We start from the raw sequence: 17,060 nt of genomic DNA on the forward strand, positions 1-17,060 counted from the left end.
CAAGGAATTCAGATTCAGCTCCAAATCACTTCCCTGGGAAGGTTGTGCTACCCGTTCCCCTGCCCCTCCTCGACCCCCGACCCCCCCACTGCCCCACCTGCCCTGGGTTCTCTGTCACCTTACCCTGTTGTTACAGCCTTTCTCACTTCCTGGATTTACCGTTCTCATTCATTCACCAGTTGATTACCTGCTGCCCACCCTTTGAAACCTCAGTTCATCGGAGTCAAACCTTGGTCTTGCCTGGCACAGAGCAGGTGCCCAGAGAGAATGTGGGTCCAAGCCCGGCTTCTTTCAGGGAACTACACAAGGTCTTAAGGTCTGCTATCTTCGTTCAGGACCTGCTTTAAGGCTTGGGGGTGGGGGCTTCAGGGAAAAGCAGAAATATAGGGGATGGGACGGGGAGGGGATGCTCTCCCCGGGCCTGGGAGGCAGGATCACCCGGGTCTTGAGCATGACTCGCCCAAGGAGCGAGTGGGTACGCGTGCCAACGCCTTCCGGGGCTCTGGGCTCCCCTGGCTGGTCCATGGACCTCTGACCCCCTCCCAGAGTCTGCGCTCCCAGAGCAGAGTGGGTGTCCTCTCTCCTGGCCAGTCTTCACGCCCAGCCCCTCCTCCAAACCTTTATTCATCCAGACCTGGATGATGCACGAACATGTGTGCGTGTGTCCTGACGACCTTGCCTAGCGGCTTCTTTCTCCACCAGCCCCTTCTTGCCCTTTCGACAGAGGTAAAGGCTAAGGCGAGATGTATTTACAGTTCGTGCTGAGATCTCTGCTTACGCAAGCGCCTTTAAACCCTCATTCCCAGGGAGAATAGCAGCTTCAGGTGCCCAGTTATTTGCCTTAAGCGAGGGGAAGCCGCCCTCTGCCGGTCACAGTCGGTGATGCCACACACGGGCTGCGCGAACCAGGACCGCCCCCTCCGCGTCCCCCCGCCCCCAGTTCCTCCCACCAGAGGGAGAGGCAGGCCTGGGAAGCTACAGACAATTCTTAAGGTTTAACAAGCTTCGGTTTTCCCTCTCCTCTTTTCTCTTTGACTCATTTTCTTTCCTTGTATCGTTTCTCCTCCGCTCCTGCCAATTTCAGCTGTTGACACTGAAGGCCTGTTGAAAGTGGACAGTGTGTGTTGGATATAATTTCATCCCAGAAGACAAGAAAAAGGTTGATAGCTACAGGAGAGGAATAGAAAATAATCATTAAACAAATCATGAAACAAGCCAGTCCATCCTAAAGGAAATCAGTCCTGAATATTCATTGGAAGGACTGATGCTGAAGCTTAAACTGCAATACTTTGGCCACCGGATGCAAAGAACTGACTCCTTGGAAAAGACCCTGATGCTGGGAAAGATTGAAAGCGGGAGGAGAAGAGGACGACAGAGGATGAGATGATGGGATGGCATCACCGACTCGATGGACATGAGTTTGAGCAGACTCCGGGAGTTGGTGATGGACAGGGAAGCCTGGTGTGCTACAGTCCATGGGGTCGCAAAGAGTCACGACTGAGCAACTGAACTGATTGAACTGAAACTCTCAAAGTCAGCAACCAGGGTTGTGAATTCGTGGAATCAAGCATTTACTTCAGTGTAACAGAGAAACGATTACCCCTGGGAGGGGTGGGCATATTTCTTCTCTAACACACGAGTGAAGGTGTTTATTATGTGACAGGAAGGCGGCCTGCCTAGGTGTAGGTGTGTTTGTTTAAACTTAGTCTTCTGGGAAGGGACTGGACTGGGGCGCAGGCGACTGGCGTAACCTGAGGGCTTTCTGGAGTCATTCCTTCTGCCCAGTTCTGAAGCTTAGATTCGAATGTCTAAAGTTTGGCTTTTATCCTGATCATGTTAAGTGACTTGCACCACAGAGGACGCTGAGGTGAGGAACTACACAGTCATTTCTGTGACCAGAGCAGCTTAGCCCTGCAGGGCGGGAGAGCCTCCCACATAGCCAGCGCAGGCATCATCAGGGCGTTAGGGCGGACAGAGGGAGCCCGGGGTCTGGAGTTGGACAGGCCTGGGTGGGGATCTTGGCTTGGCTACTCACTAGCTGGAACTGCGCTGCCTCTTTAGCCCATCCGAACTCATTTCCTCTTCTGTAAAACCGAGGTGATGAGAATCCAGTGTAACTTTTGCAAAAGGCAGTGCTCACCTTGATCAGTGGTGTGCAATATTCTGAATAACAGCCGATCATGATCCCTGCTGTGTTGGAGATGCCAGCACACAAGGACTGGGCTGTTGTTGGCTGAAAAATCTAGAATAGCTTCCTAATGCCAACAAAGATCCGTATAGTCAAAGCTATGGTATTTCCACTAGTCATGTATGGATGCAAGAGCTTTATGTGGGTCATAAAGTAGGCTGAGCACTGAAGAACTGATGCTTTTGAATTGTGGTGCTGGAGAAGACTCTTCAGAGTCCTTTGGACTGCAAGGAGATCCAACCAGTCAATTGTAAAGGAAATCAACCCTGAATGTTCATTGGAAGGACTGATGCTGAAGCTGAAGCTCCAATACTTTGGCCACTTGGTGCGAAGAACTGACTCATTGGAAAAGACCCTGAGGCTGGGAAAGACTGAGGGCAGGAGGAGAAGGGGATGACAGAGGATGAGATGGTTGGATGGCATTACCGACTCAATGGACATGGAGTTTCAGCATGCCAGTGTAGCAGACATATAAGACATGAGTTCGATCCTTGGGTTGGGAAGATCCCCTGGAGGAAAAAATGGCAATCCACTCCAGTATTCTTGCCTGGAGAATCCCATGGACAGAGGAGCCTGGGGGGGTACAGTCCATGGGATCGCAAAGAGCTGGACGTGACTGAAGCGACCTAGCACACACGCAGCATCTGACACTCAGGCCGGGGGCGGAAGACGTCTGAACTTGAAGACTTGGGCGCTTCCTGGCTATGGTGGGGGGGCAGGGAGGGCAAGGCACCTTCCTCCCGCTTCAGGGAGATTCTGCCCAGAAAGGAGCCAGAGGAGGAAGGGTTCAGAGTCTCAATCTGGAGAATCTAGGTTTGAATCCTATTTATTAATGCAGGACTTTTACTAACGATCCTACCTCCCTCTGGCTCTGTTTCCTCCTCTACAAAATAGAATGACAATCATTTCTTTATTATGTTTAGTGAAGTTAATTGCAGTTTAATGAGATAACATACCTCCATGTTTCGCAAAGAGGCTGACACCAGGTAATTAGCAAATGGTACCTCTCACTGACTTCTTTAAGATGTGATCTACTTGATGACCTTCCTCCTCCCTGTAATTCCATAATTCCGTGCCCTTGTGCCTGGCTTTGCTTCTCCACCACCTGACAGCTGGCTTGCGCCCCTGTGTAAACCCTGGCTCCTCCGCTCTGCTGCCTGGAGAAGGCCAGCAAGCCTTCAGCACCTTGTCAGTACGTTCTGATCTGACATAGACAGTTGAGACCCTGATAAGGCGTTCTTGCCTTGAGTGCGGCACAGACGCTCTTGGGAGGATTTGCGGCCCTTTGCTGGCTTTGTGGGTTGGGTGGATTCTTAGCTAGTGGCTAAGGAATCCTCAGGGAGCTCTCTTTCAGGAGCATCAAGAGTCTGACCACGATACCCATGAAAGTGGCATCAGAACTCAGGGCCGAGGGGGCTCCTCCTTCATCCAGAGCAGAAATGAGGAATAAGTTCAGGTCATGATATTGTTTTCGGAGGTCATTATCCACAGGGAAGTGTACAGGCCTTCATAGGGCTTGGAGTTCAGTGGGGATGTTTTCATTGCCTCTTGTGTAGCTGGGAACGGTATCAGAAATACTAGATTCTGAATTCTTGAGTTCCAGCAGCAGGTTAATACAGGTAGGAGCTACAGATGCTGATTAATAACAAGCATTTTTTTTAACTCTCAGAATGCCTTAACAATAGGCAGGCCTCCTCGAGGGCTCCCGGATAAGTCAGACTCAAGCAGGCTATAAAAGAGGCACGATTTTTGCAGGGGTGTGGGGGTGGGAAGGGAGAGAGCTGGATTCATTTGGTCTTTTAAATCCTAACAGGAGAGGCTGTGATTAAAGACATCTAGAAGTTCAGTTCAGTTCTGTTCAGTCGCTCAGTCGTGTCCGACTCTTTGTGACCCCATGAATTGCAGCATGCCAGGCCTCCCTGTCCATCACAAACTCCTGAAGTTTACTCAAACCCATGTCCATCGAGTTGGTGATGCCATCCAACCATCTCATCCTCTGTCGTCCCCTTCTCCTCCTGCCCCCAATCCCTCCCAGCATCAGGGTCTTTTCAAATGAGTCAACTCTTCGCATGAGGTAGCCAAAGTACTGGAGTTTCAGCTTCAGCATCAGTCCTTCCAATGAACACCCAGAACTGATCTCCTTTAGGATGGACTGGTTGGATCTCCTTGCAGTCCAAAGGACTCTCAAGAGTCTTCTCCAACACCACAGTTCAAAAGCATCAATTTTTCGGCGCTCAGCTTTCTTCACAGTCCAACTGTCACATCCATACATGACCACTGGAAAAATCATAGCCTTGACCAGACGGACCTTTGTTGGCAAAGTAATGTCTTTGCTTTTTAATATGCTATCTATGTTGGTCATAACTTTTCTTCCAAGGAGTAAGCGTCTTTTAATTTCATGGCTGCAGTCACCATCTAGAAGTTAGGTTCCTCTTAAGTCTCCCTGTGCCTCTGGCCAAGTCATAATATCTCCAGGCCCCAGTTGTTTGCTCACTCTTAACAGGAAAGGATCGAAGTGAATGATTTCAACAATTCCTCCCAGCTCACAAGTCTCATGATTTAAAAAAAAATGTGTCAGATCTTGGAAACCCCGAGGTGGGCCAATGGTTAGGACTTCCTGCTCTCACTGCTGAGTGGGTGGGTTCCCATCCCTGGTCCAGGAACTAAGATCCCAGAAGCCATGCTGTGTGATCAAAAAAAAAAAAAAAAAGTATCAGATCTTTACAGTTCTAGGAACACTCTGTACAACACAGTCCACAGACTCAAGAGCTAGATGCATTTCTGCTTGTTTTCAAAAGTTGTTTTGGTCATTCTGTCTATAGCCTCCCTTGACTCGGGCTTCTCGGCACACCCATGACCATGTCTCAGGTCAAGCTGACACCTTGCCTCCCCTCATAGCCCTTTTCCAAGCTGTGTGTAGGGGGCACACTACAGCTTTATGTTGGAACCAGACGTGGGAAAAGCTACTGGTGACAGGGTGCTGTTAGGAGGTCAACATACCCAACCCAAGCCTTGGAGCAAAATAAAGCTTTTGGCTACCAGCATGAATTCACAGAAGGCAGCAAAGTGTTTCTCTGCAGGACTGAGTCACTGCACTGCAGAAAAGTGCACAGGCAGTAAAGAATGAATATTTATGGAGTGCGTGTTCCCTGCCGCCAGCACGGCTGCTGCCGTCACGTCAGTGATTAGAGAAGCAGGCGAGTTTCTGGCTCAGAAAGCTGAGTGACAGGGGTCCTGCCATTCTGGCTGATGGACTGTGGGGCCCTGGGCAGGTCACTTACCCACACAGGGTCAGGGGAATGAGGCCTGGAGCTCAGTGCTGTTACAGAGCAGCCTCAGGGGGCTGGGGCTCCCCCCATCCCCACCCAGCAGGACCCTAGGTGGCGCTGGGACTGGGTGAAGTCACTGGGAGTGATTCATTTATTAATATTTTTTAATTTTAAAATTTGTGTTGGCGTACAGTTGCTTTCAGGCTTCCCTGGTGGTTCAGACGATAAAGGACCTGCCTGCAGTGCAGGGGACCGGGGTTCAATCCCTGGGTCGAGAAGATCCCCTGGAGAAGGGAATGGCAACCCACTCCAGTCTTCTTGCCTGGAATGTCCCACGGACAGAGGAGTCTGGCGGGCTGCCACCAGGTCAGACCTGACTTTACCATATGTGTTAGTTTCCGCTGTACAGAGAAGTGAACCAGCTCTACGTATACAAATGTCCCCTTTTTTTGGATTTCTGCCCCATTTAGGTCACCACAGAGCATTTAGTAGATCCCCGTGCTATACAGTGGACTCTCATCACCAGTGAAGTCGCTCAGTCGTGTCCGACTCTTTGCGACCCCATGGACGGTAGCCTACCAGGCTCCTCCATCCATGGGATTCTCCAGGCAAGAGTACTGGAGTGGGTTGCCATTTCCTTCTCCAGGGGATCTCCCTGACCCAGGGATCAAACCCGGGTCTCCTGCATTGTAGGCAGATGCGTTACCATCTGAGCCACCAGGGAAGTCCCTTTGTTAGCTTAGGAGCAGACAGTTAGGTAACTCCTTGGCAGGGGTGGGGTGGGGTGGGGTGGTGGGCAGTGTGCAAAGTAGGAGGTCAGAGCCCTAGGGAGGGGAGGGGACAGGGGATGGGCCACTTGCAGGGAGATTGGTCAGAGAAATGAATGTCTTAAGGATGATAGGGAGCAAGTTCGTCACTGTCAGAGAAAGAAGGTACAAATATGGAAAGAGAGAAAATGAGAATTCCTACTTAGATTGGAATTGGAGGTGTTCGAACTTTTTCAACGGAAAGATACAGAGATGAATATAGCTGTGTCTGTGTGTGTCTCTAGCTGTATTGTCGTCTCCGTCTCCATCTATGTCTGTATTTTACATCCCTTCCCCAGGAGCAGTGACACTCAAATTGCAATGAGCACACTAAACACCCAGATCTGGGTTTCTAAATAACAGAAAACATCTTGAAGGGGTTTTTGATGGCCAAACTGGGGACAATACGAGCATCAAAATATAAAATTATAGTAAGAGATAACCTGATGAATAAAACAGGAGACCACAAGTATATAAGATATAAATAAATGAAAGAATAAATAGAAAAAATAGATGAAAGAATATGTGTACATAAATGACAGGCTAAATTGATAAGGGACACAGTATTCAAATAGTTTAGTACCTCCCCATGAAATAGTTATTAATAACAAAGCAGAGATGAGTGCTTTTACAGAGGGGGAGACTGGCTGGCATTCCCCTAGTCGGGTGACCAAAGTGAACATTGTCAGAAATGGAACAAATCGCAGTTTGGGGCCACCTGATAGGATACAGTGAAAAAAAAAACAGAGCATCACACTGCTTCTGAAGATCCTGAGACCCGTGGCTCCAAGGGTGCACACTGCCCACACCCCCAATATTAAACACACACTTTTGTGTGCGTGCATGCTAAGTCACTTCAGTTGTGTCAACTGAGAGCAGAGGCTGGTTGGCAGGAGTCTTTGTAAACGAGGTGAAGATGCTCAGGAAGCAGATGTAGGTCAAGGTCAGCCTTCGTGGCTCTGAAGCTACACATCTGCCAGTGGTCTCCCCGTCACACCCAACAGCTTCCTTTGATGACAAATGCCTCGTCGCTGTTTAGTTGCTCAGTCGTGTCTGACTCTTTGCAACCCCATGGACTGTAGCCTGCCAGACTCCTCTGTCCATGGGATTCTCCAGGCAAGAATACTGGAGTGGGTTGTATTGCCCTCCTCCAGGGGATCTTCCGGACCCAGTGATCGAACCCAGGTCTCTTATGTCTCCTGCATTGGCAGGTGAGTTCTTTACACTAGCTCCATCTGGGTAGCCCACTTTTGTATATACCTGTGTATATTTTTCTGGGAAGAGGAGCCAATACTTTGTAAGAGTCTCAAAGAGTACAAACCTGAAAACTCTTAAGAATCATAGCTCTAGATAGAATAATATTGATTGTTCAATTAAACTGAACCAAGCTCGACAGGATTTAGTTGCCTAACTACAAACAACATACTCAGTACTTCTCATCCTGGCCACCTTTCTTTGCTACTTTGACAGAGAGCATCCCAACGTTTTTCAGAAAATGCAGTGTCATATCTAGGGGCATTCTTTGATCTACTAGTTTGGTGTGCTTAGTCGTTCAGTTGTGTCCGACTCTTTGAGACCCCATGGACTGTAGTTTGCCAGGCTCCTCTGTCCATGGGGATTCTCCAGCCAAGAATACTGGAGTGGGTTGCCATGCCCTCCTCCAGGGGATCTTCCCAACCCAGGGATTGAACCCTAGTCCCCCACATTGCCGGCAGATTCTTTACCGTCTGAGCCACAGTAGTTCTATACATTAAAAAAAAAAATTTGTTTGTCATGACTTCAACTTTATAGCCCATCATGGGTGCCTCATGGTACCACTTTCTTTACTCAATCTCAAAGGCCATCTGTGTACTATTTGGGTCTGGAATTGCACTAATAATTGGTAGAATGCCTCAGAGCATCTGGCATTGTGATCTCAGAAGCTGAGGGCAGGGGTGAGGACAGTCCTCTGGTGACACTCTACTTTATCCCTGGTTCCTGCACAGCCCCAGCTCCTTCCTTTATGTATCCAGGCATGTGTGCGTGCGTTCATTTTTGGCTTCCATTCCCTACTGCCTTTTCTTTCCCCTCTAGGCACCTGATGCGAAAAGCCCACTCATTGGAAAAGACCTTGATGCTGGGAAAGATTGAGGGTAGGAGGAGAAGGGGGCGGCAGAGGATGCGGTGGTTGGATGGTATCACTGACTCAATGGACACGAGTTTAAGCAAACTCTGGGATAACAGTGGAGGACACAGGAGCCTGGCGGGCTACAGTCCATGGGGTCACTGAGAGTTGGACATGATTTAGTAACTGAACAACAACAACAGCTGGGCATCCGTCCTAACGTGATCGTCACACCTGTGCTGTTTCACATGCACGTGCTACAAAATCCACACCGATGTCTGGCAGCCCTCACTTGGTTTCTCACTTCCCCGACATGCAGTATGTTTATAAAGCTCTGTTCGCTGACTCCGTTCCTTCTGGCTCTGGCAGGGTATTTCAGAGAGCCCCTCTTCCACTGTTCCCACTCGGCCCCCATAGATGGACCTCCCACGGCCACAAACAGAACTTCAGTGAGCATCTCCCTGGCCCTTAGGACACGGAGGCGGATTTCCCCAGGATACGTGTGTGTGTGTGTGTGTGTGTGCGTGTGCGTGGGTGGTGTTGGGTTACAGAGCCGGACATTGACCTTGGCTTAAGTGCTGCTCTCTAGAAAGGCTGCACTGTTCTTCAGACCTCCCACAGGACCGAGGAATCCCAGTATTCCCACACCTGGGCCACTACCTGCCAATATCCAGGTTCCCAATTCTGGCCAATCAAATAGCTATAAATGATACCCCATTGTTATTTTCATTTGCATTTCTCTAATTACTAACGAGTTTGAGCATCTCTTCACATGCCTGTTATCCAGAACAGTTGCCTCTTCTGTGCATCTGCCTCCTGATCCTTTGTGCATTGAAGAGAGGGGACCTTGACACCCACAGGTGAGTTGCAGGGTTCATGCATATTTTGACCTGGTCCCTTGTCAGTTTTGACATTGCTGGTATCTTCTCCCAGTCTGTCTGATAACCTTGTCCTTCCCCTAAGATCCTTTCGCTGTGATGTATTCAGATCCATCAAGCACTTGCCGCATGCTGTGCCCTTCTGAGGTTTCGTTTAAGAACTGCTTTTCCACTTTGGGGTCACCAAGATCCTCTGCTTGGAGGCACTGCAACCACATTCAAATTGAGCGTGACAAGAACTGAACGTCCTCGTCGGTATCTCACACCGTTATAGCCTTTGTCGTTGCCGGCACTGCAGCTCCAAGCCCAGCCTCAGTCCCCTCCTCCCGCTTCCCCACTTCCTCAAACACCAAACCCCAAACTCCGATGGATCTAGCCTTCTCCATGCCCTTCTCTGCTCCTGTCTCACTCACATCACAGCGGCGTCATTACTGCACCCGGGTCCCTAATTATCTCCCGTGGGCTCCCCTCTCTCCCGGAGATAGGCGTCCCTCCTTTATTTATTTTGCCCATGGCTACCGGGTCAATGCTCTTAGTAGGCACCTAATAAATACTCCCCTCTCTCCAGATTCAAGCTGCTGCCAAAGGCTGATTACTTAAGCCTCCAAAACCTTTTTAAAAATGCATTCCTTCCTTTCCATCTCCAAAGCCACATCCGTGCCTGGGTTTAATCATTGCATACTCAGACTTTTACAACTGTTTGTACCCTCTTCCTGTCTGCCTGGGCTCCAGTGAGAGCAGAGAAGCACTGTAAAATCACTCTGGCTTAGAATCCCTGGGTTCAAAGGGATTTTATCCAGTCTCCAACCCATCCTGCCTCTGGGGCGAGAACCGCCTTTACAGTATTCACATTTCTCATAAATGCTGCTCAATCTCTGCTTGAATACTTTCAGTCATGGTGGCGTCACTACTGTTTGAAATTGCTGATTTCCTCTTTGGGCTTCCCTGGTGGTTCAGATGGTAAAGAATCTGCAACGCAGAAGACCCAGGTTCAATCCTTGGGTCGGGAAGTTCCCCTGGAGAAGGAAATGGCCATGCACTCTGGTGTTCTTGACTGGAGAATCCCATGGACAGAGGAGCCTGGCGGGCTACAGTCCTTGGGGTTAGAGTCAGACACGACTGATCAACTAACACTTTTCACGTTCCCTCTTTGACCAGAGGGTGCTTCCTTATTTTAAGCTGAAGTTTGTCACCTGGTAGCTTACAGCTGTTGGTCTTCATTTTTCCTGTTGGGACAGTTCAGAACAACTCTGAAAGCCTCTTTCAGTAAATGGATCTCCCAAGTGTGGCGTCCAGACCAAACACAGTCCTGCCAAGGGAAAGATGGAAAGGAACTCTCTCCTCTCTCCCTGGGTTAATTTCCTGTGGCCTCTGTAACAGGTGACCACAAACACGATGGCTTGAGACAACAGGAATTTATTGTCTCACACTTCTGGAAGCCAGAATTCCAAAATCAGTATTCCTGGGCCAAAATCAAGGTGTCGGCAGGACTGTCCCCCACCCCATACCCACCCTGAGACTGTTGTCTCTTCTGGCTCCTGGTGGCAGCCGGCTTTCCTTGGTTTTGTGGCAGCTTTGCTCCACTCTTCAAGGCCAGCACTTTCAAGTCCCTCCATCTGCCTTCACAGCACTGTCTCTTTTGTATTTGGTAACATCTCCCTTTGCTTCCCTCTTAAAAGGAATGCATCTGATTGCATTTAGGGCTCACATGGATAATTTTGGACCATCTCCCCATCTCAAGACCCCTAACTTCATCACACGTGCAGAGCAAAGCCCTTACAAGGTAGCATGCACAGGCTCCAGAGATAAGGACAAGGGTAGCTTTGGAGGGAATTTTTCCAGTCTACCATACTCCCCTTAAAAGACAAGGCTTTCTTTAAGAGAGCTTAATGTCTCATTAACATCTTCTGGTGGTCATATCGTACCGTTGACTCTTACACTGAGTATATTTTCTTTGTGTGTGGCTAAATTGCTTTAGTCATGTCCGACTCTTTGTGACCCTATTCTATAGACTGTAGCCCACCAGGCTCCTCTGTCCATGGAATTTTGCAGGCAAGAATATGGGAGCGGGGTGCCATGCCCTCCTCCAAGGGTTCTTCACGGCCCAGGGATCGAACCCGTGTCTCCTGCATCGGTAGGTGGATTCTTTACTGCTAAGCCACCTGGGAAGCCCCCTGACTGCAATACTTTATCCCCAATAAATGACAAACTATTAGCTTTAAACCATCACCCCAGTTCTGTTGCTGTCTTCCCAGATCTATCAATTTGGGATTTCCACGAATCCCTTAGTTAGATCTGCAAATGTTAAAGTTGGTAAGCACTGGCTTATTATCAGTGATGGAGATGTTCAATGGGCCTGGCTGGTAGCAGTGCCCGTGGCTCATCACCATATACCTCCCTCCAGCTTCCATGAAGCCTGTTCCCCTCCCCTTTCATCTTATCTGTCTCTTCTCATAGGCTGTCTGCTGATTTATGCAGTGTCTTACACTTAGTAAGAGTTGCGAATGATGATTTCATATTTATCAACCTTTTATTTTCCATATTCCAAACTTGACTTTAAGCCCATCACTCATGGATTTACTCTGACTTTCAGATCAAAGTTAAATACTTGACACCACAAGGCAGATATGATGCAGAGCAGAGGTTCTTCAACTTTAGAGTGTCAGAATCGCCTGGTGTGTGTTAGTCGCTCAGTTGTGTCTGAGTCTTTGCAACCCCAAGCACTGGAGCCTGCCAGGATCCTCTGTCCATGGCATTCTCCAGGCAAGAATACTAGAGTGGGTAACCATTCCCTTCTCCAGGGGATCTTCCCTACCCAGGGATCAAACCTGGGTCTCCTGCATTGCAGGCTGAAGGGCTTGTTAAAGCAGACTGCTGAGTCTACCTTCAGAGTTTCTTATTCAGGAGGTCTAGGAAGAGACCTGAAAATCTGCATCTTGAATATGTTCCAAGGTGACACTTTTTGAGAATCAACAATGTAAAGTATGCAGAAAAAAAAAAAAAAGAGGAAAAAAAAGAGAGAAGAAAAAAAAAAGTATGCAGAGTTCCATTACATCTGCAGATAAGCAAAGATGTTAGGACTTTCATCACAAGCATGTTTGGCCACAACAGGTGTCACATGTTTGCTACCATAATAATGGAGTGGTGCTGGCTCTCTTTGGTCTTAACTAGTCTTGATTAGATAAGAAAAGTTATTATTTCACCAATAAACAGACATCAAGTTGCCTTCATTCCTTACTGCTTTGTTTTCCAACTTTTCCTGTCCTCTGCAATTAAAAAGTATTTGTAAACATATAATGACTTGAGTTGATCACTTAACACAAAAGCTAAAGCAGAACCTATAACATTTTTCCAAATTATGTAAATTTAAGATCCCTCCCTTCCCCCACTTCTGAAAGTCTCTACTCCCTAGATCCATTTCAACCTCCAGTGCCCCAGGCGCTTCCATTTCTCCTGAATGGTAAGGGCAGGGCTGAGTGGGGGAGAACAGGGGTGTTTATTGTTTATTTATTGTTTCACTTTTTATATTATATTGGAGTATGGCGGATTAACAATGTTGTGACAGTTTCAGGTGGACAGCAAAGGGACTCAGCCGTACATATATGTGTATGCATTCTCCCCCAAACTCCCCTCCCATCCAGGCTGTCACATAACATTGAGCAGAATTCAACAAACAGGGGTGTTTAAATGTCCACACGGAGTAACCAACTTCTCTTCCTGCCACTCCAGGCAGGAAGTGCAGCCCTGACTTGCACAGGCCGAGTGGGAGGTACAAAGCCTGGACCATCATTTTGACTTTTCTCAAGAATGACCGAAGATGGCCTCCATGTGGTTAAGCATGGACCAAGATGTCCTCTGAGTCAGGCTGGGCCTTGGGCCGTCCAGGAGACCCTTCACCCCTCTTAGCTCCTCTGCCCCTCTGGTTTCCCCAGGGTTGAGAACCCCAGGCCCTGAGGGACACAGTGCCATCTTTTTGATTTGGTCCAAAAAGGACATGTCTTTTAATTTAGTTTGCAAAGTCAACAAGAGCATTTCTCTCTCTCTCTCTCTTGCCTTGTCTCCTCCTCTTTTTTTCTCTCTTCATCGCCTGCAGCTCTGTGCAGAAGTGTCAGCCTGTTACCTCTGCTGGGGTTTATATGAGATCCCATTGCGTGACTGACCACACTGCCATCCATGCACAGAATGAGTGACAGAAGAAGGGCCCCCCATCACTGGGCTGACTGCCTGCCGCAGATGGCTGAAACTCCTAGACATTTTCCACATTTAAATGTTTTATGAAGGGAATAAAACACAAGGCTGGATTAGAGTTGTCACAGAGCGTTACAAGCTTTTTCAGACGTTCATATGAACACAGTTACTTATCATTTCTACTTCCATCAAACCAACAAATGAAACTCCTTAAGTTTATGGTGCTTTAAGTCTCTTCTTCATTGAGCCTACAGGAGACATTCCCTTTTCTGACAGCAGCCTTCCTGAGTCAGTATTATACATTCAGAAAAAAAAAAAAAAAAAAAGCAAGTGGCATTTGCAAAGCATTCCTTCCTTGGTTCCAGGAGAGAAATGCCACACGCCTCTATTTCCCGGGGCAGATAAGTCCAGACGGAACACCGAGTGTTCTGTGGCTGTTGGGTACATAGCGTTCAGTTCCAGAGCCTTCTCGGCAGTTTTCTGGCCGAACCCATTTTTCCTTTTTATTGCTTTTCTGTTCTTTGACTCAGCCTGTGTGAATCTTGCCACTGAGATCTCGGATGCACCCAACTGAAATCTCTCGTCTGGCTTTTATTTGTGAATGCGTGCGTGCGTGTGTGTGCCTGCGTGTGTGAGTGTGTGACTGCTTGTGTGTGAGTGTGTGCCAGCGTGTGCCTGCCTGCGTGTGTATGTTTTAGCTGGAAAACCGCCCCAGATGACCGAACTTGAACATCTGAAGCGGCTCGAGGGAGCCGATGTCCGCCAGGGGGCTCCGTGCCCCACCCCCATCGCGGGGACCACGCGGGGGCCGCGGGGCCTCGGCGCCTTCAGGGCGCGGCCGCGCGCGCAGGGACTCACCGTGGGCAGCGCCCGCTTGGCGAGGGGACGCGGGCTGTCCTCGCCCCCAGCGAAGCGGGCGAGCGGTCTGCCGGGCGGGGAGGGCGCGGCGCCGGCCGGAGCGCTGCGCCGTCGGGTCCCCGAGTCCCTAATTGGCCGCGCGGCCGCAGCCCCGGAGCCGCGGGGCCGGGCGAAGGAAACGGCCCTGACGGATGGAGATCGATCTCGCTCGGAGACGGCTGAGTCGGCGCTGCGGTTCCCCGGGGGTCTGGCTCCTCGCGCCGGATGCCCTTTCCTGGTGCAGGTGCTGCAGCCATCGGGCTTCTGTGCTTTGAAAATCCGAGTCTGAATTTCTCGCCAAAGGCCCCTGTATCCTGATTGGAGAGGTCATGAAATCCAAGGTCACTGGAAGCAATTTTCTGAAGTTGGCTTTTATCCGGGCTTCCCCTGGGCACTGCAAGGGGCAGAAAACAAGGGTGTTTAAAGGTCTTCACGCGCACAATCAGCTTCTCCCTCTCTTCTTTGGAGAGGAGGGCGGTCCGGGTTCCGCACCCTCCTCCCCACCTTAAGATCCTGGTGTTCACCCCCCCCGGCTTAGATGTGGCTGGTGGGTGTCCCGAGCAGATAGGAGCCAGAGGCCCTGTGAAATGAGCGCCTTTAATTTTCCTAGCAACCCGGCCGCTCTCGTTTTACAGAGGACAAAACAGGGCTGGGAGAGGCGCGGTGACTTACCCAAGTTTACACATCTGGTTGTGGTCCAAGGCAGATCTGTCATCCAACTGCCCCCCGGGGAGGGTCTTGATTCTCCTAAACCTCCGCCAATGAACCCAGTCCCAGGATAGGTTTAATTCTTATTAGCGCCCTTACGGACGGGAGGGAGGAGTGGGCAAAGGCGTTTCCCAAAGCTATTGCCCAACGTTGCAGAGTTTGGAACTCATTGTGTATGAGACGTAGGGACACAAAACTTGCGCTGGTCACTCGTACCTTAATGTGACCAGTATTTCCTCTGGTGTCCCAACATTTGCCCAGCTTTGGGGGGGGGGGGAGTTTAGGGAGAGGGGCTTCCCTGGTGGTCCATTGGCTAAGACTCCGCACTACCAATGCAGGGGGTCCTGGGGTTCCATTCCTGATCAGGGCACTAGATCCCGCATGCCACAACTAAAGACCCTGAGTGCTTCAACTCAGACCTGGTGCAGCCAAATAAGTATAAACATTAAAAAAAAAAAAAAAGTTTAGGGGCTGTATTAGTTTTGCTAGGGCCACCATAACAAAACCCCGCAGCCTGAAGGGCTTAAACAAGAAAAATTTATTGTCTCATAGCTCTGGAGGCTGGAAGTCCAAGATCCAGGTGCCAGTGGAGTTGGGATCTCCTGAGGTCTCTCCACTTGGCTGGTGGGTGGCCATCTTCTCGCTGTGTCCTCACCTGGTTACCCACCGTGTCTACACAGTCTGTGTTTAAATTTCCTCTCCTTATAAGGACACTAGTCGTCCTTTTAACTTAACTGCCTCATCTCCAGTGTGGTTCTGTCCCGGGGAACTTGGGGTTAGGATTGATTTGAATTTGGGGTGGGGGCACAGTTCAGCGCCAAATAAGAACTTCAGTAAGTCTTAGCTGTTTGAGACCTGACCCTAAAAAGTGTGTGTATTCCATGTGCAAATCAGTCATCTTTTCCTATGTCCACACAGACATCTGTCCTAAAAACAAGACAGTCCTGGGAAAACTGCCCAAACCCTCTGTACTCTGCCTACTCATTGTTTTTGAGAGTCATGAGTCTTTGGTTTGGCTCAGGCAAAATCATGTGTGAAATCCAATAAATGGGAAGTCTTTATTGCTCAACCACTTTTAAAAAATTTCTGTCACAGAAGCCAATTTTTTCCCCCTATCAAGTCTCATGACTTTCTATGAAACCAGCTCATTATGGAAAAAAAAAAAAAGACACCTTCAAAAGTGGGATGAAGAGTGTAGTACTGGATGGTGGACGCTAGATGGAGCCCGGGACAGAGGCAGAGAGGAGACAAAATGTCTGCAGGCCCTGCCCAGACTTCAGACTGGTTTTGAATGAGAATGCAGTCAGTCATTCTTGAAGTTGACTTTCTTCAAACAGAAAGAAACCAAAAAGTCAGATTTTTTTTTTTAAGGCGGGGGGGAGGGGCGTGGTAATGAAACGTTGTAATCTAGAGATCACAGTCGAGCAAAACCGAAATGGTTATCATTATCAGTAGCTGTTTTATCTCTATCAGAAGTTTAGGTGGACTTCCCTGGTTGCTCACTGGTTAAGACTCTACCCTTCCAATACAAGGGGTGCAAGTTTGATCCCTGGTCAGGGGACTAAGATCCCACATGCTGCATTGCCCAATAATGATATTTTAAAAAAATCTTTTTAAATTATTTTTAAAATGTTAGGCATATTTGGGCTTCCCTGGTGGCTCAGATAAAGTATCTGCCTGCAAAGTGGGAGACCCAGGTTTGATTCTTGGGTCAGGAAGATCCCCCGGAGAAGGGAGTGGCTACCCACTCCAGTATTCTTGCCTAGAGAATCCCGTGAACAGAGGAGCCTGGCTGGCTACATTCCAGGGGGTGGCAAAGAGTCAGATACGACTGAGTGACTAACACACACATACATACACAGGCAACTTCGGTGGCTATTCTCATTGGGATTGTACAAAATCTCCCCACTTTCCTTCCTCCCCTCATTCCCGTGTGGCTCCTCTCCACACCCCGCCCCTCCCCGGGGCCACCCTCTCTCCTTCCCCTGTAGCTGAGCATCGACTCTTCCACCTTCTCCTTCC

At 49.1% G+C, this 17,060-nt stretch overlaps 1 protein-coding gene across 1 annotated transcript; it reads right to left on the reverse strand.

The window, feature by feature from the left end:
* Window positions 1–4,514: 4,514 nt before the first annotated feature.
* LOC122447617 (basic proline-rich protein-like) lies at window positions 4,515–15,145 on the reverse strand. Its single transcript, XM_043478320.1, has 3 exons — window positions 15,003–15,145; window positions 14,292–14,724; window positions 4,515–4,871 (listed from the first exon to the last, which is right to left on the reverse strand). Exons 1-3 carry the CDS (start codon window positions 15,043–15,045, stop codon window positions 4,796–4,798), a joined length of 552 nt encoding a protein of 183 aa, XP_043334255.1. The 5' UTR covers window positions 15,046–15,145; the 3' UTR covers window positions 4,515–4,795.
* Between the last annotated feature and the right edge of the window lie 1,915 nt (window positions 15,146–17,060).

The sequence above is a fragment of the Cervus canadensis genome, chromosome 9 (assembly GCF_019320065.1).
Source record: "Cervus canadensis isolate Bull #8, Minnesota chromosome 9, ASM1932006v1, whole genome shotgun sequence".
NCBI classification, from domain to species: Eukaryota; Metazoa; Chordata; class Mammalia; order Artiodactyla; family Cervidae; genus Cervus; species Cervus canadensis.